This window comes from Neoarius graeffei, chromosome 16 (assembly GCF_027579695.1).
Source record: "Neoarius graeffei isolate fNeoGra1 chromosome 16, fNeoGra1.pri, whole genome shotgun sequence".
Lineage (NCBI taxonomy): Eukaryota > Metazoa > Chordata > Actinopteri > Siluriformes > Ariidae > Neoarius > Neoarius graeffei.
In genome coordinates this window covers 6,691,088-6,718,940 of record NC_083584.1, presented here as the reverse complement: position 1 = coordinate 6,718,940, position 27,853 = coordinate 6,691,088, and the positions used below count along the sequence as shown (strand labels likewise).

Sequence of the window (27,853 nt, the reverse complement as noted above, 5' to 3'; positions counted from 1 at the left end):
CCTGTTGTGCTGTTGGGAGTGGTGTGATACTGTAGCAGGAAGTGAGAGACTTTGTCTTCAATGCTCAAATCTTTTCATGCCAGCCTTGAACGTTGAGACGTATCTCTCAGCTAGGCCGTTTGTGGCTGGGTGCCTTGGGGCACCGGTCATGTGGAGGATTCCATTTCTCCTCGCGAACTGCTGGAACTCATCAGACATAAAGGTTGTTGCATTGTCTGTGACAATCTGTTCAGGGACTCCATATGATGCGAACAGTCTCTTTAGTCTGGTGATGGTTGCAGTGAAGGTTATTTGTGTCATTTTGTAAACCTCCAGCCATTTTGAGAATGCGTCAACTACAATCATGAACATGTGGCCCATGAAAGGCCCTGCAAAGTCAATGTGAAGCCTCTTCCAAACATCTCCTGGAAATTCCCAGGGATGCAGTGGCATGTGGCGTGGCATGCTTTGCTCTAGCTGGCACTTTTCACATCCTTTGCACACTTTCTCAATGTCTATATCAATATGTGGCCACCAGACATATTGCCGTGCGATTGCCTTCATTTTCACAATGCCAGGGTGCCCACTGTGGATTTCTTTAAGCACGGCAGCTCTGAGCTTAGTTGGTGCAATCACTCTTGTGCCCCACAGCACACACCCCTGCTCCATAGAGAGTTCATCACGCTTTTTGTGGTATGCTTTCAGTTCTTCAGGAATTTCCTTTGGCCACCCTTCCATGATGAATCTGTGCAGCCTTGACAGCTCTGCATCAGTTATCGTTACCTTGGCAATCTGCTTTGCAGTCAGCGGCACGCCCTCTAGGTGTTCACATATCAGTGCGTCGACATAGGCGGAGATTGTCTCTGTTCCCGCATCCTTGGTCTCTGACAGCGGCACACGAGACAACCCATCAGCATTGCCATGCTTCTCTGACTGACGGTAAACAATGTGGTAGTTGTATGCCAACAGTACGATGGCCCACCTCTGGATCCGAGCTGCTGCCATTGTGGGGAGCCCTTTGCGTTCTCTGAACAAAGTCAATAATGGCCTATGGTCTGTGACCAGGTTGAATTTACATCCCCAGAGGTATTGGTGAAACTTCTTAACACCATACACAAGGCTTAAGGCCTCTTTCTCAATTTGTGAATACTTCTTCTCTGCTGGAGAGAGTGTACGTGAAGCATAAGCTATTGGATGCTCTTCTCCATCTGGTGTTGTGTGTTGGATTACAGCTCCAATGCCATAAGCTGAAGCGTCACAGGCAAGGGTCAACGGCAGGCTCTGATCATAGTGTACTAACACTTTGTCACTTGTCAGGAGCTCTTTACATTTGTTGAACGTGTCTCGCTTGGCTTTCTTCCATTTCCATGTGACTTGTTCTTTCAGCAGTCTATAAAGTGGCGCTAACACAGTGCTTTGCTGTGGCACAAAATAGGAAAGCCTGTAGGTCTTTGACGTTTGTGGGTGTGGGTGCATCGTGTATTGCTCTCACCTTGTCTACAGATGGGTACTGTAAAGGTTCTCCCAGCCAGAACGGTCAACTTCTCGAGACCAATGCCCCTGTGCCACCTGCAGAATTCTGGAGCGAAAACACCGCTGTAAGAGACCCTACGTGTGGGTGGAGCACAGAGGACGGCAGAACAGAGATCAGGTTTTATAAAGGGCTTTATTGCCACACTTTTCAGTATAACAATGACAGACACACAACCGGCGTCTGGTTCAGGGCTGAGCTCCTTCTGCTCTCGCTCTCCCTCCTGATATAGGGCGCAGTCACTGGGAAGACACACAAACAGGTTAATTGCTCTCAGGTGGCGTGATTCTGCCACTTACCTTCCCTGACTCCGCCCTCCTGTCACAGACCGGCGCTTGACCACGCCCCCGCTGCCACATACCCCCACCGCCCGACTCAGGCCGGGCGGCCGTCCGGCCTGCAGCCGACTCCCCCCCCCCTTGACGGGAGAGGAAGTCCGCCACGACCATCTGCGCCCCCGGCCTGTGGACCACCTTGAAATTAAAGGGTTGGAGCGCCAGATACCAACGGGTGATCCGCGCGTTGGCATCTTTCATGCGGTGGAGCCACTGGAGGGGCGCGTGGTCCGAACAGAGGGTGAAAGGGCGCCCCAGCAGGTAGTACCGGAGGGCAAGAACCGCCCACTTGATGGCCAGACACTCTTTCTCTATGGTGCTGTAGCGCCCCTCACGCACCGACAGCTTCCTGCTGATATACAGGACAGGGCGGTCCTCCCCCTCCACCTCCTGGGACAAAACCGCCCCCAGCCCTCTGTCCGACGCATCGGTCTGCAACATAAAAGGGAGAGAAAAGTCAGGGGAGTGTAGAAGTGGCCCCCCACACAGTGCAGCCTTTACCTCTGAGAAAGCCCGCTGGCACTGCTCCGTCCACTGGACCGGATCTGGTGCCCCCTTTTTAGTGAGATCAGTCAGCGGGCTGGTGACGTCCGAATAATTAGGTATAAACCTGCGATAATAGCCAGCCAGCCCCAGGAACTGTCTCACCCCCTTTTTGGTCTTGGGCCTCGGGCAGGCAGCAATTGCTGCCATCTTATTAATTTGGGGACGCACCTGCCCGTTGCCCAAGTGGAAGCCCAGATACCGTACTTCCACCCGCCCAATCGCACACTTCTTTGGGTTGGCTGTGAGCCCCGCTCGCCTCAGCGACCTAAGGACGGCCCTCAGATGTTCGAGGTGCCGCTGCCAGTCATTGCTATAGATGATTATGTCATCTAAATATGCTGCCGCATATGTGGCGTGAGGGCGGAGGACTCTGTCCATCAGCCGCTGAAACGTTGCGGGGGCCCCAAACAGCCCAAACGGAAGGGTGACGAATTGGTGTAAACCAAACGGTGTGGAAAAGGCCGTTTTTTCTCGGGATAGTGGAGTCAAGGGGATCTGCCAATATCCCTTCGTCAAATCCAGTGTCGAATAAAAGCGAGCAGTGCCGAGTCGATCGAGCAACTCATCAATACGAGGCATTGGGTACGCGTCGAATTTAGACACCGCGTTGACTTTTCTATAGTCCACACAGAACCGGACCGACCCGTCGGCCTTGGGTACCAAGACCACCGGGCTGCTCCAGTCACTGTAGGACTCCTCGACGATGCCCATTTCGAGCATGGTCTGAAGTTCTTCCCGAACCACCTTTTTTTTGTGTTCAGGTAGCCTGTAAGGGCGGCTACGCACTACCACCCCCGGGGGCGTCTCTATGTGGTGCTCTATGAGGTTAGTGCGACCGGGCAGGGGCGAGAACACATCCGAAAACTCGGTCTGCAACTGGGCGACCTCCGTGAGTTGGGTCGGGGAGAGGTGGTCTCCACAGGGGACCGGAGAGGTACGTGATGCCAATGTCCCTTTTTGAACCTCCGGCCCCAGCTCCGCCTTCTCTGGAACTACCGACACCAACGCCACGGGGACCTCCTCGTTCCAGAGTTTAAGCAGGTTGAGGTGGTAAATCTGTAGCGCCCCACCCCTGTCCGTTCGCCTCACCTCATAGTCGACGTCCCCGACTCGCCGTGTGACCTCAAAGGGTCCTTGCCACTTGGCGATCAATTTGGAGCTCGACGTGGGCAACAGTACGAGTACCTTATCTCCCGGAGTGAACTCTCTAAGGCGCGTACCCTTGTTGTACAGGCGGGCTTGCCGTTCCTGGGCCTGCCGCAAATTCTCCTGAGTTAGGTGGGTGAGCGTGTGGAGTTTTGCGCGCAGGTCCATAACGTACTGAATTTCGTTCTTACTTTGTGAAGGTCCCTCCTCCCAATTTTCCCGCAGCACGTCCAGGATGCCGCGCGGCTTACGCCCATATAATAATTCAAACGGGGAGAACCCCGTGGAGGCTTGGGGGACCTCTCGCACTGAGAACAGCAAGGGTTCGAGCCACTTATCCCAGTTACGTGCGTCCTCACTTACGAATTTTTTAATAATATTTTTGAGGGTGCGGTTGAATCGTTCCACTAAACCGTCCGTTTGTGGGTGATACACGCTGGTGCGGATCGGCTTAATCCCCAATAACCCATACAGTTCGCGCAGTGTTCGTGACATAAACGTAGTGCCTTGATCAGTCAGAATCTCTTTCGGGATTCCAACTCGGGAGATGACGCGGAAGAGTGCCTCTGCAATACTGCGTGCTGAGATATTGCGCAGAGGCACTGCTTCCGGGTATCGCGTTGCATAGTCCACCAGAACTAATATAAAGCGGTACCCTCGTGTTGACCGATCTAATGGCCCGACGAGATCCATCCCAATTCTCTCAAACGGGGTCTCGATTAACGGTAGAGGGCGCAAAGGCGCTTTTGGAATGGCCGCTGGGTTTACTAACTGGCATTCGCGGCATGCCGTACACCACCTACGGACATCGCCGCGAATCCCCGGCCAATAGAAACGGGCCATTATTCGGGCTAGTGTCTTATCCTGCCCTAAGTGTCCAGCCATGGGATTAAAGTGAGCCGCCTGGAATACCAATTCCCGGCGGCTCTTCGGAATTAAAAGCTGCGTGACTCGCTCTTTCGTTTGAGTGTCCTGCGTCACTCGGTATAATCTATCCTTCATAATCGCGAAGTAGGGGAAGGACGGGGTGGCGTTCGGCTGGAGCGTTTGACCATCGATTACTCTCACTTGGTCAAACGCATGCCGCAGAGTCTCGTCTCGCGACTGCTCTAATGGGAAATCCGCGAGGGATTCCCCAATAGAGAGAGGAGGAGCCGGCGGCTCCTCACTCTGACGCGGAGATGACGTAGACGGCTCTGTGACAGCTGCTCCCGCCAAAGCGACACCGGGACCTCCCCCTGTCAAATGGCAGGACCCACTCTCGACTAGGCGTGTCATTAAACCCCGAAATCCCGGCCAATCAGTCCCCAAAATTAGAGAGTGGGTAAGGCGAGGATTAACCGCCGCCTTTACTATGAATTTTTCCCCTCTGAAAATAATGTGGACCGACACCAAAGGGTAGCTGTGAACATCCCCGTGCACACATAACACCTTCAACCCTTGTGCTCCCCCCGATGCCTCGTTTTGAACCAGGCTTTGGCGAATTGAGGTCTGATTACAACCAGAATCCACCAACGCCTGATATGTAGCCCCTTGGATACTCACCGGTATGCGATACGCTCCGGCCCGATCGAGGGCGGCCTCTGGCGCGTCGGGGATCCGAACCACCGCGCCCACTTCCATTGCCGTGCACTGCTGTTGAAGGTGGCCCGGTTCCCCGCAGCGCCAGCAAACCGGCCCGGGCTTTCCCTCTGCACCGGTGATCTGGGGTTCACTCACCTGAGGTGGGGGAGAGACAGACACAGAAGGGAGAAACGGGAGGGCACCGCGGGTGCGGCGGGCCGGCTGGGGGGGTGCCGGCCCCCGCCTCCGCGGAGGGGGAATGGGGCGAGGACAGGACACAGGAGGAGGGGGAGAGAGAGAGAGAGAAGAGGAGAGAAGAGATGCCATCTGCTGTCCTGCCGCCGGGACAGCCGCCAGATGATCCTCCGCCAGCTCGACTGCCTGATCCAGCGACGCCGGGCGGTGGCACTGGACCCACTCCGCGGTTCCGGCTGGTAAGCGGGCGATGAACTGTTCCAGTACCACCTGGTCGACGATTCCCTCGGCGTCGCGATCGTTGGCCCTCAGCCACCGCCAGCAGGCGTCCCGGAGCTGCTGGCCGAACGCGAACGGCCGGCCGACTTCCTCCAGTCGCAGCGCGCGGAAGCGCTGGCGCTGTTGCTCCGGTGTGCGCCCCACGCGCTGGAGGACGGCCCGGCGGAGGTCCGCGAAGGCCAGCCGGCGGTCGGCGGGGAGCTGTAGCGCGGCCAGCTGTGCCTCTCCCGTGAGCAGGGGGAGGAGGCGCGCCGCGCGCTGCTCCATCGGCCACCCCGAGGCTTCGGCGACCTGTTCAAACAACGTGATGAACGCCTCGGGGTCGTCCTGCGGGCCCATCTTGGTGACAATGAGGGGAGACGGGCCCGCGGCCGGAGCGCTGGTGGACCCCGCCGACGCGAGGAGATGCCGGAACGCCTCGCGATCTTCCTGCTGGGCCAGCACCAGGGCTTCGAAGCGCTGCTCCTGCTCCTTTCGGAGCGTAACGAGTGCCTGGTGCTGGCTTTGCTGAGCCGTGGCGAGGGCGTGGACCAGATCGGCGAACGGGGAGGATTCCATGGGGCTGCTGGTTTGGTGCTCCACTGTCCCGGGTTTCAGCACCACTGTAAGAGACCCTACGTGTGGGTGGAGCACAGAGGACGGCAGAACAGAGATCAGGTTTTATAAAGGGCTTTATTGCCACACTTTTCAGTATAACAATGACAGACACACAACCGGCGTCTGGTTCAGGGCTGAGCTCCTTCTGCTCTCGCTCTCCCTCCTGATATAGGGCGCAGTCACTGGGAAGACACACAAACAACTTTTTATAACATCCCAAAAAGCTGTTTATCTCTCTGAAGGCTGTGTTATGTCTGTATGTATGCGCAGGTGTGTGTGTGTATGCGTGTATGTGTGAATGTGTGTGCGTGTATGTGTGTATGAATATTTGTGTGTGTGTGTATGCAGATGTGTGTGTGCGTGTATGTGTGTGTGTGCATGAATGTGTGTGTGTGTGTGTGTGTGTGTGTGTGAATGTGTGTGAATGTGTATGTGAATGTCTTGTGCTGGGTCAGCAAATCACATCTTAATTCCATCAATATGAGTGAAACCTTGGATCAATCATTAAGCAAAATATCCTGTATATATTTCATATCAACAGATATGTTCTTAACAACTCAGCAACTCAGCATTTACAATTTTAAACAAAGACATGTTTATGTCTAGTCTAGCAAAGAAGTGCTAGACTAGCACTTCACTGGAGGAAGGTCACACAGTAACTTAACAGGAAATTATACAGGAATAGTTAATAAAGGATCTAAGAAGCTAAAATATTAAATTCATAAAGTCTTAACAATCCTAAATCACATTCTGCATTCTAAAACTACAAAACTAACTTAAATCACTTAATGCAGCTTTAAATCTAACATTAAATCTAACATTCAATCATTTCAATTTCAAATTCAACACTAAAGAGCCTGGTTAAATCTAACAATCCTAAATCACGTTCTGTAGCTATAAAACTAACTTAAATCATGGCTTTAAATCTAACAGGTACACCCCCTTTTCATCCAGGACATGGCCCAGGTATTCGATTTGGGTCTTTCCGAACTCGCACTTTGACCTTTTCACTCTGAGTCCGTTCTCTTGCAAGCGTTGCAGGACTCTGTCGAGGTTCTTCAGATGTTCTGCCTCATCTCTTCCCATTATGAGCAGGTCATCGAGGTAAACAACCACATTCAGGTCCTTCATCAGACTCTCCATCACTCTCTGGAAAATGCTGACGGCAGAGTTAATGCCAAAGCAAAGACGATTATACACAAACAAGCCCTTGTGAGTGTTGATTGTTGTGTATTTTTTTGATTCTTCGTCAAGGAGCACTTGTTAGTAAGCTGAGGCTAAGTCTATTTTTGAAAACAACTTTCCACCACTCAGAGTCGACAGCACTTCTTCAATGCGCGGTAGTGGGTATATGTCTGTGTTGGTTGCCTGGTTCACCGTCACCTTGTAGTCACCGCACAAACGAATCTTGCCATCTCACTTGACCACAGGAATGACAGGAGCGGCCCACTCACTGTGCTTCACTGGACTGATGATGTTTCCTTTTTCCAGTCGCTGTAGTTCCTCTTCAACTCTTGCTTTCATTGCGAATGGCAAGGGCCGGCTTTTGTGGAACTTGGGCGTGGCGTCGGGTTTGACAGAAATTGTTGCTTTAATTCCTTTTAATGTTCCCAACTCCTCTTTGAAGACTTGACTGTATTTTTCTAGCACCTCAGGCATTGACTTGGGCGCTGGGGGCTGTTTTGCATTTTCACTGACCATTTTAATTGTTTTTCAGTCCAACTTAAGGCTTTCAAGCCAGTTCCTACCATAGAGTGCAGGTCCATTGCCTTTCACTACGATTAATGGTAAGTCAGCAGTCTGATCTCCATAAGCAACTTTTGCCACGAACTGCCCTCTGACTGGAATGGCCTGGCCAGTGTAGGTCTTCAGTGTGACGTTGCTGCTCCCTAGCGGCACATCCGCGAACGACTCTTTGTACAGTGCCTCAGATATTATGCTAACTGCGGCTCCAGTGTCAATTTCCATTCGAACATTTCTCTGGTTTACGGCAAAGTTCGCTTTGAATACCTGTTTGTCTGTTTCATTTACACAGAACACTTCCTCCTCTTCTTCTACTTGCACATAACTTGCTACTCTTTGCTGATTTTTATTTTGCTTCCCGTTTCTTCTCCCTCGCGGCAGGCTGCCCCCCTCTGCATGCTTTCTGGATATGGCCAACTTTGCCACATTTATGGCATTTAGCGCTTTTAAAGTAGCAGTCACTTGCGCTGATTCTTCCCTTTGCATCTATAGCACACTGTCTGTGCTGACTGAGAAGGCTTTTGTTTTTCAGTTACCTTGTGAACAGACGATGTAGACGGTGGCTCGCCTTGCCTCAGCTGTCGTGTGTCTCGGTGGGCCGCTTCCATGTTGAGAGCGATCTCCTGGGCTTTGGCAAACGTTAGCCCATCCGTGGAAAGCAACTTGCGTTGGCACGCTTCATCATGAATTCCACTGACAAAGCTGTCTCGTAGAGCCTCGTCCAGTCTATCCCCGAAATCACATCTTGCAGCTAGCTGTTTCAGTTCAGCAGCAAATTGAGCTACCGTTGCACCATCTTTCTGAACACATCGGCAGAATCTGAATCTCTCAGCTATGATCAGTGGCTTAGGTTCATAGTAACCTGACAGAATTTCCACGATCTCATCAAAAGTCTTGTCTTTAGGTTTCAGAGGCTGAACTAAATTTCGTAGCAGTCCGTATGTAGAAGCACCAACAGAGCTTAGCAGAGTAGCTACCTGTTTTCCGTCCTCGACATCGTGCGCTTCGAAAAAAAAGCTCCATTCGCTCGACATAGGCTGACCACTGTTCATTTCCGGGATTGAACTCGTCCGGTTTAGGGAAGTTCACCATCGTCACTGCTCATTACAGTTAGGCCACTTCGTTTTACCTCGTTGCCAATTATGTGGTGTATTAATGATGAGACGGTTGCACGCATTTAACACCTTTACTGATAACTTGCATAACTGATACAACATGCCATGCTGGTAATGGCTCGCGCTCTCTGGCTCATCTGTCCAAGCATGCGCATATCACATGAACACACATGAAACTATGGTAAGCCCATAAGCTCAATATACCACAGTCTCCATGTACAATGATGTGTCTATAGATCCTCCACCAGTCCGTGCCATACTAAAGTGAGGGGCGGATTTTTTTGTACTCATTTTGCATATAGGTGTAAGGAATTTTAAAATGATTTAATTTTGTTTCCAGCATTTCTTGTTTTGTGTAAAGCCAAGGGGTGAGTGTTATGAAATGTTTTGTAATATTCAGTGTTTCAGTAATATTTTCTGAGTCTGTCCCCTGATTGCATTTCTCAGCCACTCGGTAAAGTCGTCATGTTGAGTCCTGATAATGTATTCATTATAAAGAATAAACTGTGGAATTATTTTTAGTGTGTTTATTGTCTTTCAGCTTGATTTGACACAGAAAGAAAAGAAAAAAGCCCCACACAAACGCATACTATGTTATAATTCACTCAGACTCCCACTGCAGACTTCTATAAAGAACACATGAGAATTAAAAGATAAAGGAAATCTATTAATCTGATTCAAATCTATGATCGCCTTTGCAGTGTTCTGTTGATATAGTGAGATAGGGACATACAGGAGATGTAAAAATGGCACAACACCCTCCAGGATTGATTCCCTTTGCCTACCGCTGAGTAGCCCGGGTTAGTGAGTTAGTTATTTGTATTGAATTTTGTGGCCTGAATTTGACTGGTTGAACCTTGACTCTGTGTGGATCAGTTTCAAAATCTAATCAGTTGATCTGCTGATCTGTCAACCCCTTGTTCTTGAGATTTCACACTAATGAGAATCTCTGAGAGATGCACAGACAACCTGAAAATATAATGCCTCCCCATAGATTAAAAAAAAAATCACATTTACAAGAAGAACTTTGCAAAATTTAGCAAAACACAAATGGACACTGAAAATTACACATCTGGTGTTCTGTGTGTAAGCAGTGTGCCTAAGATGAAGAGATCAGAGTCACCAGGGCCCAGCTGTGTGTCCATGAAGAGTGATTTCTCAATGGATTTCCCACTAATGTTTAAAGATGGAGAATCCACAGCTGGATACAGGTATCTTCTTATAACTAATTCAGTGTGTTGCACTGCAGCTTATTCCTGCAGAAATGTAAAATAAATAGACAGTGATATATTTTATGGCTAACGTGTGTGTGTGTGTGTGTTTATAGTTATAATAATCTTATTATGAATGTGTCCTTATCAAAAAAATGTGTTCTGTTTTTTTATTGCAATACAACAAATTATAATGTGTGTCTTGCTGTGCAGTGAAACCCAGATGAAGAGATCAGAGTCACCAGGGCCCAGCTGTGTGTCCATGAAGAGTGATTTCTCAATGAATTTCCCACTAATGTTTAAAGATGGAGAATCCACAGCTGGATACAGGTATCTCCTTATATCTAATTCAGTGTGTTGCACTGCAGCTTATTCCTGCAGAAATGCATCATAAAAAGTCACAATGTTTTATTTTATGGCTCAAGTATGTGTGTGTAAATGTGTGTGCCTGTATTTGTTACAATCTGAGGCTGAATAATTTGTGTCCTTATTAGTAAATATGTTTATTGTGGTTTCAATTGCAGTACAATATATGATGTGTTCTGTTGTGTAGTGAAACCCAGAGAAAAGGATCAGACTCATCAGGACCCAGCTGTGTGATTATGGAGAGTAATGAGTTTATGGAATTAACATTTAAATGGAAGGGAGAATCCTCACTGATACACTGGAAATAAACATTAGATTAAGATAACAGCTGTTTGTTTGCCAATTTTATTCGAACAAATCTATAAACACACAGATTATTTCAAGATACTGTATACTGAGGCATCTCCATCAGGTTTAGTCACATTTGTGAAAATGTGGAAATCTTGTAGATTTCAGACTCACCATTTTCAAACTGTTCAAACTGTAATTTTAAGTTTGTGGATAATGATGTAATAAAGACTTAGACGTGTATGACACACTATATTGCTAAAAGTATGTGGACACCCCACTTAATGATTGAGTTCAGGTGTTTCAGCCACGTCAGTTTCCAACAGGTGCATAAAATCAAGCTCATAGCCATGTAGTCTCCACAGACAAACACTGACAGTAGAATGAATCACACTGAAGAACTCGGTAAATGCAGCACTGTTATGGGATGCCACCTTTGCCACAAGTCAGTAACTGAAATTTCTGCCTTGTTGGATCAGTTCTGGTCAACTGCAAGTGCCATTATTGTGAAATGGAAGCATCTAGAAGCAACAACAGTTCGGTTACAATGCAATAGACCATGCAAACTCACAGAACATGGCCATCAGGTGCTGAAGCATGCAGAATGTATAAAAAAAAAAAATCACCTATCCTTGATTGCATCACTGGCAACAGAGTTCCAAACTGCCTCTGGAAGCAACATCAGCACAAGAACTGAGTGTCAGGAGCTTCATGAAATGGGTTCCCACTATCATTGGACTCTGGAGCAGTAAAAACGTGTTCTCTGGAGTGATGAATCACGCTTCACTGCCTGGCCGTCTGATGGATGAATCTAGGTTTGGTGGATACCAGGAGAATGAGACCTACCAGAATGCATAGTGCGAACAGTAAAGTGTGGTGGAGGAGACATTTTAGACGATTGTATGCTTTGTAAACTTTGTGGCAACAGTTTAGGGAAATCCCTTTCCTGTTTGAGCATGACTGTGCCCCTGTGCACTATGCACGGTCCATAAAGACATTATTTGATGACTTTGGTGGAGGAGGAACTCCAGTGTCCTGTACAGAGCCCTGACTTTAACCCCATTCAACACATTTGGGATGAATTGGAACATTGATCATGAGCCAGGCCTTCTCATCCAAAATCTGTTCCTGACCTCACAAATGCCTGAATGCCACATTTGACTGAATGGGCACAAATTCCCACAGACACTCCAAAATCTTGTAGAAAGTCTTCCCAAAAATGGGGAGGATGTTAAATCTGCAAGGGTGGGGGTCAACTATGTATTTATGTCCATGGTTTTGGAATGTGATGTCAAACAAACTCGTATAGGTGGGATGGTCAGGTGTGTCCATAATTTTGACCACAGAGGGTAAATCAAATATTTTGTTTTCACAGTGTTCTACAGCAAGCAAGAAGCAAAACAGAACAGAAGATCATAATCACAGATACAAGGTAAGAAGTGAGAAGGGTCATAAGTGAGACCAGAACAGTGGTATTTTTTTTCTTATCATTTCCTACTGAGAATTTCTCCAGCTTGATTCAGTTAAATACATATTCACTAGATTTAAGTGAACATTTAAGTGAACATATTCAGTAGATTTAAGTGTGCTTGATCTCACCACAGGTCTGTTTCCATTTTACAGGTGCAAGTCTCTAGCTACTGAACCTCATCTTCAGGAGAGATGCAAATTAAATCTGATAAAGAAGTTTCAGCATTTAAATGAGGTGATAACAAACCAGGGAAACCCAACACTTCTCAATGAGATCTACACAGAGCTCTACATCACAGAAGGAGACAGTGGAAAAGTGAATAATGAACATGAGGTGAGACAGATCGAGGCAGCATCCAGGAGAGCAGCAACAGAGGAAACATCCATCAAATGCAATGACATCTTTAAGCCCTTATCTGAAGAAGACAAACCCATCAGGAGCGTTCTGACAAAGGGAGTCGCTGGCATTGGAAAAACCGTCTCTGTGCAGAAATTCATTCTAGACTGGGCTGAAGGGAAAACAAACCAGGATGTTCATCTCATATTTCCACTTCCTTTCAGAGAGCTCAATTTGATGAAGGATAAAAACCTGAGTCTGATGAAGCTTCTTCATTTCTTTTTTAAGGAGATAAAAGAAATGAACATTTCCAATCTGCACAAAGTTCTGTTCATTTTTGATGGTTTGGATGAGTGTCGTTTTCCTCTGGATTTCCAGAACACAGTGAGTGTGTGTGACGTAACTGAATCATCATCAGTGCATGTGCTGCTGATAAACCTGATCAAAGGGAATCTGCTTCCCTCTGCTCTCATCTGGATCACCTCCCGACCAGCAGCAGCTGATCAAATCCCCTCTGAGTGTGTCCATCGAGTCACAGAGGTACGAGGGTTCAATAACCCACAGAAGGAGGAATATTTCAGGAAGAGGATCAGTGATCAGAGCCTGAGCAACAGAATCATCTCACACCTGAAGTCATTAAGAAGCCTCTACATCATGTGTCACATCCCAGTCTTCTGCTGGATTTCAGCCACGGTTCTAGAGAGAATGTTGGGTGAAGCAGAGAGTGGAGAGATCCCCAAGACTCTGACTCAAATGTACACACACTTCCTCATCATTCAGACAAACATTGTAAAGAAAAAGTACACAAAGAGCAGAGAGGCAGATAAAGAAATGGTTCTGAAACTGGGTAAACTGGCTTTTCAGCAGCTGATGAAAGGGAATCTGATCTTCTATGAGGAAGACCTGATGGAATGTGGCATTGATGTGACAGAAGCATCAGTTTATTCAGGTGTGTGTACACAGATCTTCAGAGAGGAGTGTGGGCTTCACCAGAGAAAAGTGTACTGCTTTGTTCATCTGAGCATTCAGGAACACCTCGCAGCTCTGTATGTGCACCTGGTGTTTATGATTGAAAAGAGCAATGTTCTTGAGCAGAGTCTGATTTCTAAAATGTTGATGCTGTTCAGAGAAATTACAATCACAGATGTCCACAAGAGTGCTGTAGATGAGGCTTTACAGAGTAAAAATGGACATCTGGATCTTTTCCTTCGCTTTCTTCTGGGTCTCTCAGTGGAGTCCAATCAGATCCTCTTACAGTCCATAGTGACACAGACAGGTTCCCACAGTAACCAGGAAACAGTTCAATACATCAAGAAGAAGATCAGAGAGAATCCCTCAACAGAGAAATCCATCAATCTGTTCTACTGTCTGAATGAACTGGAGGATCGTTCTCTCATTGAGGAAATCCAACACTACCTGCAATCTGGAAATTTACACCAACTTGATCATTCTTCTTCTCAGTGGTCAGCTGTGGTGTTTGTGTTATTGACTTCTATGCAGGAAGAGGATTTGTTTGTTCTTCAGAAATATACCAAAGATCAGAGTAAATCAAATGAGGTTCTTCTGAAGCTCCTGCCTGTGGTTGCAGCATCCAGAAAAGCTCAGTAAGTAATGCTGACTAGAATTGAAAAACTCTTACAATATTCAAGATGGAAGAACATGGTTAGACTTCATAAGATTCTTCTTCTTTTTTTGGCTGCTCTTGATTCGGGGTCACCACAGTGGATCTTTCGTCTCCTTTGCTCCCTGTCTTCCGCATCCTTCTCTACCACACCTGCCACTTTCATGTCCTCTCTCACCACATCCATGTATCTCCTCTTTGGCCTTCCTCCTTTTCGTGTGCCTGGCAGCTCAATCCTCAACATTCTCCTTCCAACATGCTCTGCATCTCTTCTCAGGATGTGTCCGTACCATCTCAGTCTCATCTCTCTTAGCTTCATTCCCAAGCTCTCCACATGTGCTGTCCCTCTGATTTGCTCGTTCCTTATCCTGTCCAACCTTGTCACTCCCATCACAAACCTTAACATCCTCAACTCTGCCACCTCCAACTTTGCCTCCTGTCTCTTCGTTAAGGGTACGGTGTCCAATCCATACATCACAGCTGATCTCACTACTGTCATACATCTTACCTTTCACTTTTGCTGGGACTTTCCTATCACAAATGACTCCTGAAATCCTTCTCCAACTGCTCCACCCTGCCTGCACTCTCTTTCTCACCTCACTATCGCAGCCCCCATTTTCCTGCACAGTTGACCCCAGATACTTGAATTCACCAACTTTCTTTCCGTCTACTCCTTGTATCTTCACTACACTCTCATCCCCATTCTCAGTGATGCACATGTATTCTGTTTTACTTCTGCTCACCTTCATTCCTCTTCATTCCAATGCATACCTCCATCTCTCCAAACCCAGCTCAACCTCCTTTCTACTTTCACCACACATCACATCATCCACAAACATCATGTTCCATAGTGACTCTTGCCTCACTTCGTCCATCAAGCTATCCATCACAATGGCAAACAAGAAAGCATTCAAAGCAGATCCTTGATGAAGTCCCACCTTCACCTTGATCCATTCAGTCATTCCAACTGCACACCTCACTGCTGTTTCACTGTTCTCATACATGTCTTGCACCACTCTAATATACTTCTCATTCACTCCACACTTTCTCATACAATACCATAACTCCTCTCTCGGCAATCTATTGTGTGTCTTCTCCAGGTCTACAAACACACAATGTAGCTTTCTCTGGCTTTCCCTGTACTTCTCCATTAACATTCTTTTTTTTTTTTATATTTTTATTAGGATTTTTTTTTCATACAAACAAGAACATTACACAATTCAAAAAATAAAAATAAAAATAATTGATAACGAAATTCTATAATGTAATAATTAAAATATTAAAGCTGCACAGTACAAATAAAACCAAAAGGAAAAAAAAAAACCTAAAATAAATTAAAAAAAGGGAGCGAGAGGGTCCGTCAGTTAGGGGGCAGAGACTGGAGAGAGTGGAAGAATGTAAGAAAGGGAAGCCACTTGTTATAAAATTTAGCAGAGTTACCGTTCACTGAATATCTGATCTTTTCCAACTTTAGAAAAGACATGACGTCATTGAGCCACTGACGACTCGAGGGAGCTTTAGTCGACTTCCAGTGGAGTAGAAGGTGGCGTCTTGCCAGTAAGGAAGTAAAAGCTAAAATATCCAATTGATGAGAGGTAAACCGGTTATGGTCCTCTGGGAGCCCGAATATGGCAACATGGGGGTAGACTTTTATGGTCACTGATAGTATTTTAGACATGGTATCAAAATAATTCAACCAGAAGCAAGAGAGTAGCGGACAAGAGTAGAACATATGGGTTAAATTGCAGGATAAGGCATGACATTTGTCGCATTTGTCAGCAATACTGGGATAGATTTGAGACAATCGAGCTTTGGAAAAATGGACTCTAAACAGTACTTTAAACTGTATAAGTGTGAGACAAGCACAGGATGAGCTTGTGTGAATTTTCTTCAGAGCAGTGTCCCACCAGTCATCCTCCAAGTTTAGATCCAGTTCATCTTCCCAGGCAGTCTTAACTTTAGTAACTGGTGAGCAATCAAAAGAAAGAAGTTCGTTATAAACTTTAGAAATAAATGATTTTTGAAGTGGATCGCGGTTTAAAAACACCTCCCAGTGTAGAGTAGGCGGTAAGGAAGGAAAAACTGGAAGCAAAGCTTTAGCGCAGTGTCTAATTTGAAAGTATCGAAAGAGATGAGAAGGTGGGAGATGAAATTCTTTTGAGAGATCTATAAAGCTGCGAAAAATACCATCCTTGTAAAGGTCTTTAAAACATTTCAGGCCTTTATTATGCCATGCGAGAAGGGTTGAATCTGTAAACGGAGGTTGAAATAAATTATTCTTCAGTAAAGGAGCTAATGTAGATGCTGACTTAAATTTGAAGTGCTTCCTAAACTGATACCAAATTTTAAGTGTGGAGAGAACCACTTGATTATTTGTAAAGCCAGAGGGGTTAGATGGAATAGAAGAGGTAAGTAAAGCAGGTAAGGAGGATGAAACACATGACTGTGCCTCCAAGTAGCACCATGGCAGATTGGTAGATTTGAACCAAAATGAAATTTTATGAATATGTGCCGCCCAATAATACAGTTGGAAATTCGGAAGTGTCAATCCACCATTGAATTTACATCTCTGAAGTATGGATTTACGGATCCTGGGAGCCTTTCCACACCATAAGAAATCAGAAATAGTTTGATCAATTGTTTTAAAAAAACTGCTTTGGCAGGAAAAGTGGGAGACAATGGAACAAAAATAGAAATTTGGGCAAGATGTTCATTTTAACTGCGTGAATTCTTCCAATTAACGAGAGAGGCAAGCTTCTCCATCTTTGGAAGTCAGATTTAATTTTAGACATTAAAGGTAAAAAATTAGCAGAAAAAAGTGACTTTAACGTTCTGGTAATGCTGATCCCAAGATACCTAAAGCCAGACAGATTCATCTTAAAAGGGACATCTGACTGTGTAAGCTGTGATGCTGAAGCATTAATAGGATAGCATTCACTTTTAGAGATATTCACTTTATAGCCTGAGAATGATCCAAATCTCTGGAAAGCAGATAAAATTGTGGGAATGGAAAGGACAGGATCTGAGACATATAACAATAAATCATCAGCATAAAGTGACAACTTAAATTCTGTGCCCAATCGTGAGATCCCTCTAAAAGTTGAGGAGGACCTCAGAAAGATTGACAAGGGCTCTATAGCTAGTGCGAACAATAGAGGAGATAGGGGACACCCCTGTCTGGTACCACAGGTTAGAGTAAAAAAACTGGATTGGATGCCATTAGTGGAGATGCTTGCTTGTGGAGATGTATAAAGGAGATGTATCCATGAAATGAACCCATTTCCCAGTCCAAATTTCTTTAGTACAGTAAATAAATCGTCCCATTCAACCCTGTCGAAAGCTTTTTCTGCATCAACCGAGATTACTACTTCGGGTGTTGTTGTGGTAGTTTTAGAATAAATAATATTTAGGAGTGTGCGGACATTAAAAAATAACTGCCGCCCCTTAACAAATCCAGTTTGTTCATGTGAGACAATAGTTGGTACAATGTTTTCCAGGCGACAGGCCAAAGCTTTAGCAAGGATCTTAGCATCTACATTTATTAATGAGAGAGGTCTGTATGAGCTGCAGAGATTTGGATCCTTATCTTTTTTTAAGAGGAGACTTATGGAGGCTTGCCTTAAAGTGGGAGGGAGAGTGCCATGTTCCAGTGATTCTTTATAAACAGCATGCAGTAAAGGGAGCAGTTTTTCCTGAAATCTCTTAAAAAATTCAACTGGGAATCCATCAGGGCCAGGAGCTTTGTTATTTTGCATGCTACTCACAGCGAGAGTGATTTCTTCTACCGTTAATGGGGAGTCAAGTTTTTTAGCAGCATCTAAGCTTAACACGGGAAAATTGAGGCTATCTAGGAATGAATTCACTTCAGTGGTGTCAGGTGAAGATTCAGATGTATATAAAGAGGAGTAAAATGAGTGAAAAACAGAATTAATGGTAATGGGATCCTTATGCAGTGAGCCAGATGAATCTTTTATCTGAAGGATCATACGTGAGGCTGCCTGGCGATGTAGTTGATGAGCCAGGAGCTGACTTGCCTTGTCGCCATGTTCATAATATGTGGAGCGTGATCGTGAGAGAAGTCGCTCTGCATCACTAGTGGTGATGAGATCAAATTCAGTCTGTAAATCAACACGTTGTTTAAGTAAACTGGGAGAGGGGCAAGTAGCGAGTTGTTGGTCCAATTTGGTGATATTAATAGAGAGTTCTTGCAATTTGGTTTTACGGGACTTATTCAAGTGGGCAGAGTAGGAAATAATTTGTCCCCGCAAGTATGCTTTTAATGATTCCCACAGCAGTGAACAAGAAACAGGTTCCATATCATTCTGATTTATAGAGATATAATCATCAATTTTAGTTGCAATAAATTCTGTGAACTTATCATCTGAGAGAAGTAATGTATTGAACCTCCAAGGTGTTGAGTAACGGGGTTGTGAAGAAAACTGAATATCTAAAGAAAGAGGAGCATGGTCAGAAATAACAATCGGGTGGTAATTAACAGACAGTACTTTGGGAATTAGTTTAGCATCAATAAAATAATAATCAATCCGAGAGAAAGACTGATGCATCTGAGAGAAAAATGAATATTCCTTGGTACAAGGGTTATAAAATCTCCAAGGATCAATGCAACTGTTCTTAGACATAAAATCTGAAAGTGACCTTGACATTAAAGAAGGGATCAGAGTTCGTGGGTTAGAGCGGTCTAGGTTGGGATCAATTACACAGTTCATGTCCCCTCCAATTATAAGAAGGCTGTTGTTCAATGAGGGAAGACATTCAAAAAGTTTATTCATAAAGTGTGGATCATCAAAATTGGGGGCATATATGTTAACTAATAAAACGGGAGTATGGAATAGCGTGCCTGTAACAATTAAGTATCTGCCGTTTTTGTCTGATATCACCTTAGAAGCTGAAAACTGGATTGACTTACCAATTAAAATAGCAACCCCCCCTGGCTTTAGAGTTGAAATTAGAGTGAAACACCTCAGAAACCCAGGAACATTTAAGTCTGACCTGATCTTTGACGCGCATGTGGGTTTCCTGCAGAAACACTAGGTCAGCTTTAAGACGTTTCAAATGAGCAAATATCCTTGATCTCTTAATTGGACTCCCCATGCCATTAATATTCCAGCTCAAAAATCTCACAGAGGACCCAATATGTGGAATATCAGAAGTACGAGCATTGGTGGACATATGTTAAGTTCCTAGAGACAGAAATAGACTGAAAGCGGACCCCCAGGGAAGGAAGGAAAAGAGGGGGAAAAAAATGCAAAAAAAAAACCACACAAAAAAAAATAATAATAATAAAAAAAAACCACCACACTTACAAATTGAACCCCCCACCCCGCCCCATTGCACTTATAATGACCCCATCCCCAAACGATGGAGAACCCAGTGCTAACTCCACAAGGAGTCAGATCCCCAAAACGAAAACTTGCGGCTTTGAGCATAACTATCGAGCTTCGGATTGAGCTCCTGCAGTCCTAGCAACATTTGACAGATCGGTACAACCAATCAAGTCCAAGTTAAAGTGAAAACTGAAAACCACACAGTGTGCGTATATGAGAATAGTAAAGAAAAGAGGAAACAAATGAAATAAAGTAATAACTGTCAATATTAACTGACTCTGCTTCCTCAAGGTTGTGTATCATTTCTCGGTTCTCTCACTACTGAGCGATCTGATGAATGTGCTGGCCTCTTCTGGTGATTTAAACTCCTTCTCTGCACCGTTATGTGTGACCCGGAGGCGCGCCGGGTACAGCAAACCAAAGCGAATCCCCGGTATTTCGCGGAGCTGGCGTCGGACCTCACTAAAGGAGGCTCGCGCACGGGCCGTCCTCGGAGTGTGGTCGGGGAAGACAGAAAAACTCATGTCTCCAATCTTGATCCGTTGCTGAGCCCTGGCTCGGCGCAGTATGTCCACACAGTCTGTATGGTAGTGCAGACGAGCGATTATGGGGCGCGGGCGCTCTCCGGGCTTCGGTTTCGGCTGGAGAGTACGATGAGCGCGGTCCACGAGAGGCTCCTTCGCGAGGTTAAAGGCCTCCTTGAGCAGAGAGGAAACAGCTGTAGCAGTAAAGGAGGTGGAAAAGTCTTCGGGAATGCCCACTAGCCGTATGTTGTTGCGCCGCGATCTCGCCTCCAAATCCTCGCATTTATTGTCCAATCTCGTCAGTTCAGTTGACAGATGCTCCACTTTAGCCTGTAAGGTAGTAATGTCGTCAGCACAGGAGGACAGCGATGTCTCCATTTCACCTATGGTAGTCTTCAGAGTGCACACATCGGACTGGATGTTTGTAATGCTACTGGATAATTCAGTCTTCACTGCCTGTAGCTCAGCCTTGATATTTGACAAGTTTTCGGTCAAGGCAGCCTGAAGCTCAGTTTTAAAAATAGCCGACATCTCAACACGGAATGACGAGAGCAGCTCGGCCTTAAAGTCGTGGAAAGCAGCGCCGCCTGCGGCTTCGGCCAGACCAGAAGGAGAATCACTACGAGGCAGGGATGTAACGTGCGAAGCAGGCCGCGGTGGCTGCACAGGTACTTTAGGCTTTGGAGGCATTTAGATCGGCAAAAAGACAGCGTTAAATTCAAATTATGGTGGTGGAGAACACACACACCGAAAAAAGATACAAAAGGTGTACCTAAAATAGGTTTTTTTAAAAGGTTGCTGCAGGAGCTCGGAGAAACGCGTCCTACTCCATTAGTCGCTACACCGAAAGTCTCCATTAACATTCTTAAAGCAACAATTCCATCTGACGTGCTCTTCCTTGGCATAAACCTGTACTGCTGTTCACAGATTGCTACCTCTCTTCTCAATCTCGCCTCCAATACCCTTTGCCATCGCTTCATGGTGTGGCTCATCAATTTTATCCCTCTGTAATTACTGCAGCTCTGTACATCTCCCTTATTCTTGTATATTTGGACTAACACACTCTTTCTCCATTCATTTGGCATTCCCTCATTCTCGAGGATCTTATTAAACAATCTCATTAGGAACTCCACAGCTGTCTCACCCAAACATCTCCAAGCCTCAATCGGGATACCATCTGGTCCGATGCTTTCCCAGTCTTCATTCTTTTCATGGCTGCCCTCACCTCATCCTTCCTAACCAACTCTGCTTCCTGATTTGCTGTCTCCAACGAATCTGACCTTTTCTCTCTTGGATTCTCCTCATTTAATAAATCCTCAAAGTACTCTTCCCACCTTCTTAATACACTCTTTGTTTGTCAGAACATTTCCATTTACATCTTTCATCACTCTTACTTGCTGTACATCCCTCACTTCCCTGTTTCTCTGCCTAGCTAGTCTGTACAGGTCTTTCTCTCCTTCTTTAGTCTCCAGTCTTTCGTACAACTCCTGATATGCATCTGCTTTTGCCTTCACTACTGCTCTTTTTGCCTTCTGTCTCGTCTCTCTGTATAACCGCCTGCTTTCCTCATCTCTCTGATCGTCCCTCTTCTTCTTTGCCAGCCTCTTCTCTTTTATAATTTCCTGCACTTTTGTTCCACCACCATGTCTCCTTGTCTTCCTTCCTCCTTCCCGATGACCACCCTAGCACCTTCCTTGCTGCCTCTTTTACTAGTATAGCAACAGTATCCCAATTTTCTGGCAGACTTCCATTACCGCTCAATGCTCGTCTCATTTCTTCCCTAAACTCTTTCTGATGTTCAACCTCTTTTAGTTTCCACCACTTAATCTTCGGCTCCACTATTTCATGCTTCCTCTTTTTCACTTTCAAGCTCATCCTGCACACGGCCACTCGATGTTGTCTAGCTACACTCTCCCCTGCCATCACTTTACAGTCTCCAATCTCCTTCAAGTTACCCCTTCTGCAGAGTATGTAGTCCACCTGTGTAGATCTTCCTCCACTCTTAAACGTCACCCTGTGCTGCTCTTTCTTCTCGAAGTATGTATTGACTATTGCCAAATTCATCCTCTTTAAAAAAAAAAATCAACCACCATTTGCCCTTCCACATTTCTCTCTCTTACACCATATCTGCCCATCACGTCCTCATCTCCTCTGTTTCCCTCGCCAACATGTCTGTTGAAATTTGCTCCTATCAGCACACACTCCTCCCTCAGTATACTCTCTACTACTTCATCCATCTTTTCCCAGAAAAACTTTCTTCATTCTCACATCTTACCTGTGGGGCATACGCACACACAATATTGATTACCACTCCTTGAATCTCCAACTTCGTGCCTATCACTCTCTCTGACACCCTCTTCACATCAGTCACACTATTGACCAACTCTCCCCTCAAAACAATACCAACACCATTTCTCTTTCCATCGACTCAGTGCAGCACTTTGAAAATGAATTTAGACAAATAAATTGGAGTAATATCATGAATAATAAAAACAGTGAACAAGCCTGCAAAGATTTACTGGATGCTATTAAATGTCTTGCATCTAAATATACTAAAAATATCCCTCTTAAACATAGAAAACAAACTTTGCCTTGGTTTAACTCCACATTATGGCAACTCATTAAGGAAAGAGATGTAGCCCTAAAAAAATCTTTGCAGTCTGGGCTAGATACTGACCGCTCAATATATAAAAGTCACAGAAACAAGGCAACATCGCAGTTTAGAAAGGCCAAAGCCAACTATTTCCTTGAAATTATAACACAAGCAAAAGGTAATTCAAAATTATTGTGGAGAACCATTGACCAACTTTCTGGAAAAGAAAGAAAAAAGAGTGCACCCATACAGCTTAAAACAAATGGTACATTACAGAATGATAGTTTAGTAATTGCAAACTCTTTTAATGATTATTTTATTGATTCAGTTCTAGAATTGGGCAGTAATTCATTAGATTTCCATCTGCCAAAGGTCATTGAAAATAATTTTACTTTAGTGAATTTTAGTTATATAGATGAAGTGAAAATAGCTACAATTTTATCTGCAATATCTAATTCCAAGGCAAAAGACATCTGGGGCTTTGATACATTTCTCTTGAAAATTTTTAAGGATGTTTTATCCACCCCCATTACATATATCGGAAACAGATCATTGGAGGAAAACTTTTTCCCCAATACTCTCAAAACGGCGATAGTAACTCCAATCTTTAAAGTAGGGGATAGACAGGATGTCACTAATTATAGGCCAATCAGTATACTGCCGGCAATTTCTAAGGTTCTTGAAAAAACAGTGTCAGAACAGTTAATAGCACATTTCAATAAAAGAAATTTATTACACCCCATGCAGTTTGGATTTAGAGCTAACCACTCTACTGACACTGCATGTTGTTTTTTTATTGAACACATTCAGGCAAATCTTGACAAGGGAGGAGTAGTGGGTTTGGTGTTTTTAGATCTGCGAAAGGCATTTGACACCGTAAACCACTCAGTACTCCTCTCCAAGTTAGCTAGTTTTCAGTTGTCTCCAAGTATACTGCAATGGGTTGAGTCTTATCTGTTAAATCGCTCCCAATGTGTCAGGATAAAGGATAAAACATCATCCCTTAGAGCATGCCCCATGGGGGTACCGCAAGGTTCCATCTTGGGGCCGCTTCTGTTCAGCACATACATCAATGACCTCCCATCAGTATGTGATGGTGTGGAAATATTGATGTATGCTGATGACACAGTCCTGTTTACACATGGCAAAGACCCAGAATAGGTTGCAAACAGACTGACACTAACTCTCACTAAGGTCACCAAATGGTTGACCGATTCTTGTCTTACACTAAATACTGATAAAACTGTCACTGTTTTTTAAAAGCAGATATAAACTAAATTCTGTACCAAATATATACGTAAGTGGAAAGCAGTTAAAAATGTTGATGAGTTTAAATATTTGGGAGTGACTTTAGACTCCACACTTACCTTTAAGAAACACATAAAAAAACTGGGCAACAGTGTGAAATACAGTATAGCAAATTGCAGACACATTCGTGATACACTAACTGTTGATGCTGCTAAGACCTATGTGAATGCTATGATAATGTCTCATTTGCATTACTGTATGTCAAGCTGGTCCCAGGCAAACAAGACTGCCTTGAAATCCATTACATCACTTTACAAACAAGCTCTTAAAGTCCTGGACAAACGTCCTTCTCAATTTCATCACTGTGCCATACTGGGCAAGTATAACTTACTCAGTTTTGACAACCTCATCCTGTATTCTGATATGCGCCTTATGCATAAGATTATTCACAATATTGCTCCACCACCTTTGAGAACTTTCATTCAACCCTGCTCTGAACACATTGGCAGTGCCACTAGATCTACTTCCAGGAGAAACTGTAGTCTCCCAAGTCGGCTCACAACATTTGCACAATCTGCCTTTTCTTTTAGAGCAACTAAACAATGGAATACTCTTCCCACTCACCTAAAAAACATTACAAATTTTTATACCTTTTCACGTGAAGTGAAAAAATGGCTTTTAAGTAATCAGTCTTGTCAGCACTAACTTCAGTTTTTGTACTCACTTTGCGCCTGACATTTTGCACATGACAATAACCTTTTTAATTTTGTGTGTGTGTGTGTGTGTGTGTGTGTGTGTGGTTGCTTTTATTTTATTGTCTTTTTTTGTTTTTTCACCTGCCCAGGGACTGCAGATGGAAACTAGCTTTTAAGCTATAATCTGGTGCAGGTCATCTTTTTACTCCTGTAATAAATGTACTTTGCACGTGGTCCCTGACAAAATAAACCAAATAAACTAAACTAAGACTCCATAATAAAACAACTTGCATCCACCTCCAATGTTCTTGGCCTTGCTTCCCTTCCACCTCGTCTCCTGCACACACAAAATGTCCAGCTTCCTTCTTTCCAACATACCTGCTAACTCTCTCGCTCTGCCAATGTTCCCACATTCAGTGTTCCTACTCTCAATTCTAAGCTCTTTCCCTTCCATCTTTCATGCTTTCTCCTAACACACCTCCCCCCTCTCTTTCTCCTTCTCCATTTTGGTGCAACAGTAGCATACTTTCCACCGTCACCCTGTTACCCAACAGTACCGGAGGTGGCCATTGTTAACCCAGGCCCAGACCGATCCGGTATGTTATTTCTCTTTTCAATCCGCATGTTAGATTTGGCACAGTTTTCAGGGTTTTCATTAGTATAGAAAACAGATGAAATGTGAAAAGTAACAGATTAGGCTGGGGGTCATGGGGGCCGCTTAGGCCCCCATGTGGGTTCAGGGTAACACCCTGGTGGGGGGACCAGAAACAAATTTCACAATTTCTAACAGCCAGTCGTTAGCTCTCCATGGTCCACCTGAAATCAAAATTCAACAGTCATTCCTGGGTCTCATGGCAATTACAGTTTGTATGCCACAAAGCCCAATCAAGATTTGGGAAATCAGAACATAACACAAACACTTGCAGAATGAAGAAATTGAATGTATAACGACAAACATGCAAAATAGCAATAACTTTTAAAATGCAAACTGGGCAGGGTTCTCCACTTTTCAAAAATATAAGGTAGCAGTTTGTCCCCCTGAAGCTGACAGACTTTGGGCTTTGACAGTGAAACTGGCCAATAAATGGATAAGAAATGCCAAATCATTGTTAAAATCATTTTACAAAAAATTAACACATTCTTACTGTACATATCATCTTTGTCAATATGAGACTCATTTGACATTTCAGTTGAGACTGATGCGCCTGTTGCGCATCCCTGAATTAATTATTATTTTGTGTGTGTGTGTGTGTGTGTGTGTGTGTGTGTGTGTGTGTGTGTGTGTGTGTGTGTGAAAAATACATGAACTTCCATGCATAAACAAAATACCCAATTACAATAAATGCATGCATTTTTTCAATACACATACAGTAATGTTAATTGGGTGAAACCACTCCAATCCATGCACGAGCTGGTGCACATTCACGAGACTGGCACTACAAAGCCACCCCGGCCTCCGTAGTTCAGGTCCTTTGACCCAAGAACCCGGAAGTCCTGCAGTAAACAAACACTGAAGCAGCGGGAAAATGCAGCTCTCACCTACACGATCACAGATACGTTAAATAAAAGACCTGAACTTAACTTGTGTGTGTGTGCTGTTATATGATTACTGTAACTGTGTATGGTCAGAAAAGACGATAGATAAGCGTAACCGTTGCACAGTAACGCTACAACAATCTGCGTGTGCACCGCAAAGTTATTTAGCTGCTGGCTAGTTTTGGCCACTTCAGGTAGCCCCGTATGCATTTGTTTAATGGTCTTCTGCGTGTTAAATAGTTACAAAATTATAATAAAGCGAATACTTTACGATTTATTTGGCGTATACTGATGAATGGGGGGTTTTTTTGGCCAAAAAACAACCGATTCAGACGTCATTACAACTGATGATTTCGATCAGCAATCGGTTACTAATGAAAACCCTGAGTTTTACACTGGATGCCCTTCCTGACACAACCCTCTCCATTTATCCGAGGACCAGTGCCAAGAGTACACTTCTGCACCCCCAGTGGCTGGATTTTTAGACCTCATAAGATAAGCACTCAAATAAGAGTTGTATGTACAATATATGTCAAAAAGATTGTGGACCCCTGACCATCACTTCCATACAACATCTCACTCTCTTGAAACCAGAATTTAAGAGATGGCTTTCATATTTGGCCTTTACACCTCCAAAGTTGCTCACTTGAATTTTATTTAAAAAAACAAACAAACAAAAAAAACACACTAATTACATTAATAAGAAACCAGAAGGTGCAACATTCTCCATTGTGAAGACTCTCCCATGGTGGAAAAACTCACTGAATGTTACAAAGTGCTGACACTGAAGACTCCTTCCATAAATCTGACATAAATGCAATCATACAGAAATCTATACCAGATCACCATGATAGAGTTCTTGTATAATAACCTGGGTTTATGTTTTTAGCTTTAGCTTATGTCACTCTTCCATGAAAGTACCTGTGAATGAGCTTTTTTTTTTAAACACACTAAGTGTATTCCAGTGCATTAATATAAACCTGTGATATTCAGCTGTACTACTGTCGGAGCTGCTGTTATCGAAAATTAATCAGCACCTTCTGACCAATAAGAATCCAGACTCAAGAGTGCTGTTGTATAAATGTCTGTAATCTACATTCAATAAACACACATTACATAATAAATGTTGCAGCATTTTGCACCCCTTGTATACCAGGATTGTACATTTCACATTTTAAAGAGAACTTCTTTAATATTGTACACTGTTTTTCATCATGTATTTTGTTCTTTCCTTCAGGTTGAAGAATTGCGGTCTAAATGAGAAAGGGTGTGCAGCCTTGGCTTCAGTGCTCAGCTCTGAATCCTCCAATCTGAGAGAACTGGATCTGTCTGGGAATAAACTCGGAGATTCCGGAGTGAAGCATCTCTCTGCTGTACTGGAGAATCCTCACTGCAAACTGGAGACACTGGGGTAAGATCATTTCTGAGTATCACATGACCTGCTGCTCAATAAAACATTCTTTATTAAGACTGAAGCCGAGGATGTAGGTTCATCAATGTCCTGAGGGTGAAAATTTCATTTCACTGCATCATTTGAGTTGTAATTTTCTGATCACAATATTTGTTTGGGGTAGCACAGTGGTGTAAGGG

General features: G+C 44.5%; 1 protein-coding gene and 1 pseudogene across 7 annotated transcripts in view; one reads left to right on the top strand and one right to left on the bottom strand.

The window, feature by feature from the left end:
- LOC132900376 (NACHT, LRR and PYD domains-containing protein 12-like) overlaps positions 1–27,853 on the top strand; it is a 296,795-nt gene that overhangs the window by 5,236 nt on the left and 263,706 nt on the right. For 5 of the 7 annotated variants that reach the window (XR_009656776.1, XM_060942434.1, XM_060942431.1 and 2 more), the window contains 5 exons: positions 10,121–10,240; positions 10,454–10,570; positions 12,270–12,326; positions 12,518–14,305; positions 27,501–27,674. Coding sequence is in view for 6 of the 7 variants with exons in the window: in XM_060942434.1 (XP_060798417.1) it covers positions 10,121–10,240; positions 10,454–10,570; positions 12,270–12,326; positions 12,518–14,305; positions 27,501–27,674 (2,256 nt within the window). In the remaining variant the exon portion in view is untranslated. The remainder of the gene's footprint in view (positions 1–10,120; positions 10,241–10,453; positions 10,571–12,269; positions 12,327–12,517; positions 14,306–27,500; positions 27,675–27,853) is intronic. The other 2 variants (XM_060942433.1, XM_060942432.1) reach the window with 1 other exon arrangement.
- LOC132901000 (uncharacterized protein K02A2.6-like) lies at positions 58–7,872 on the bottom strand (annotated as a pseudogene).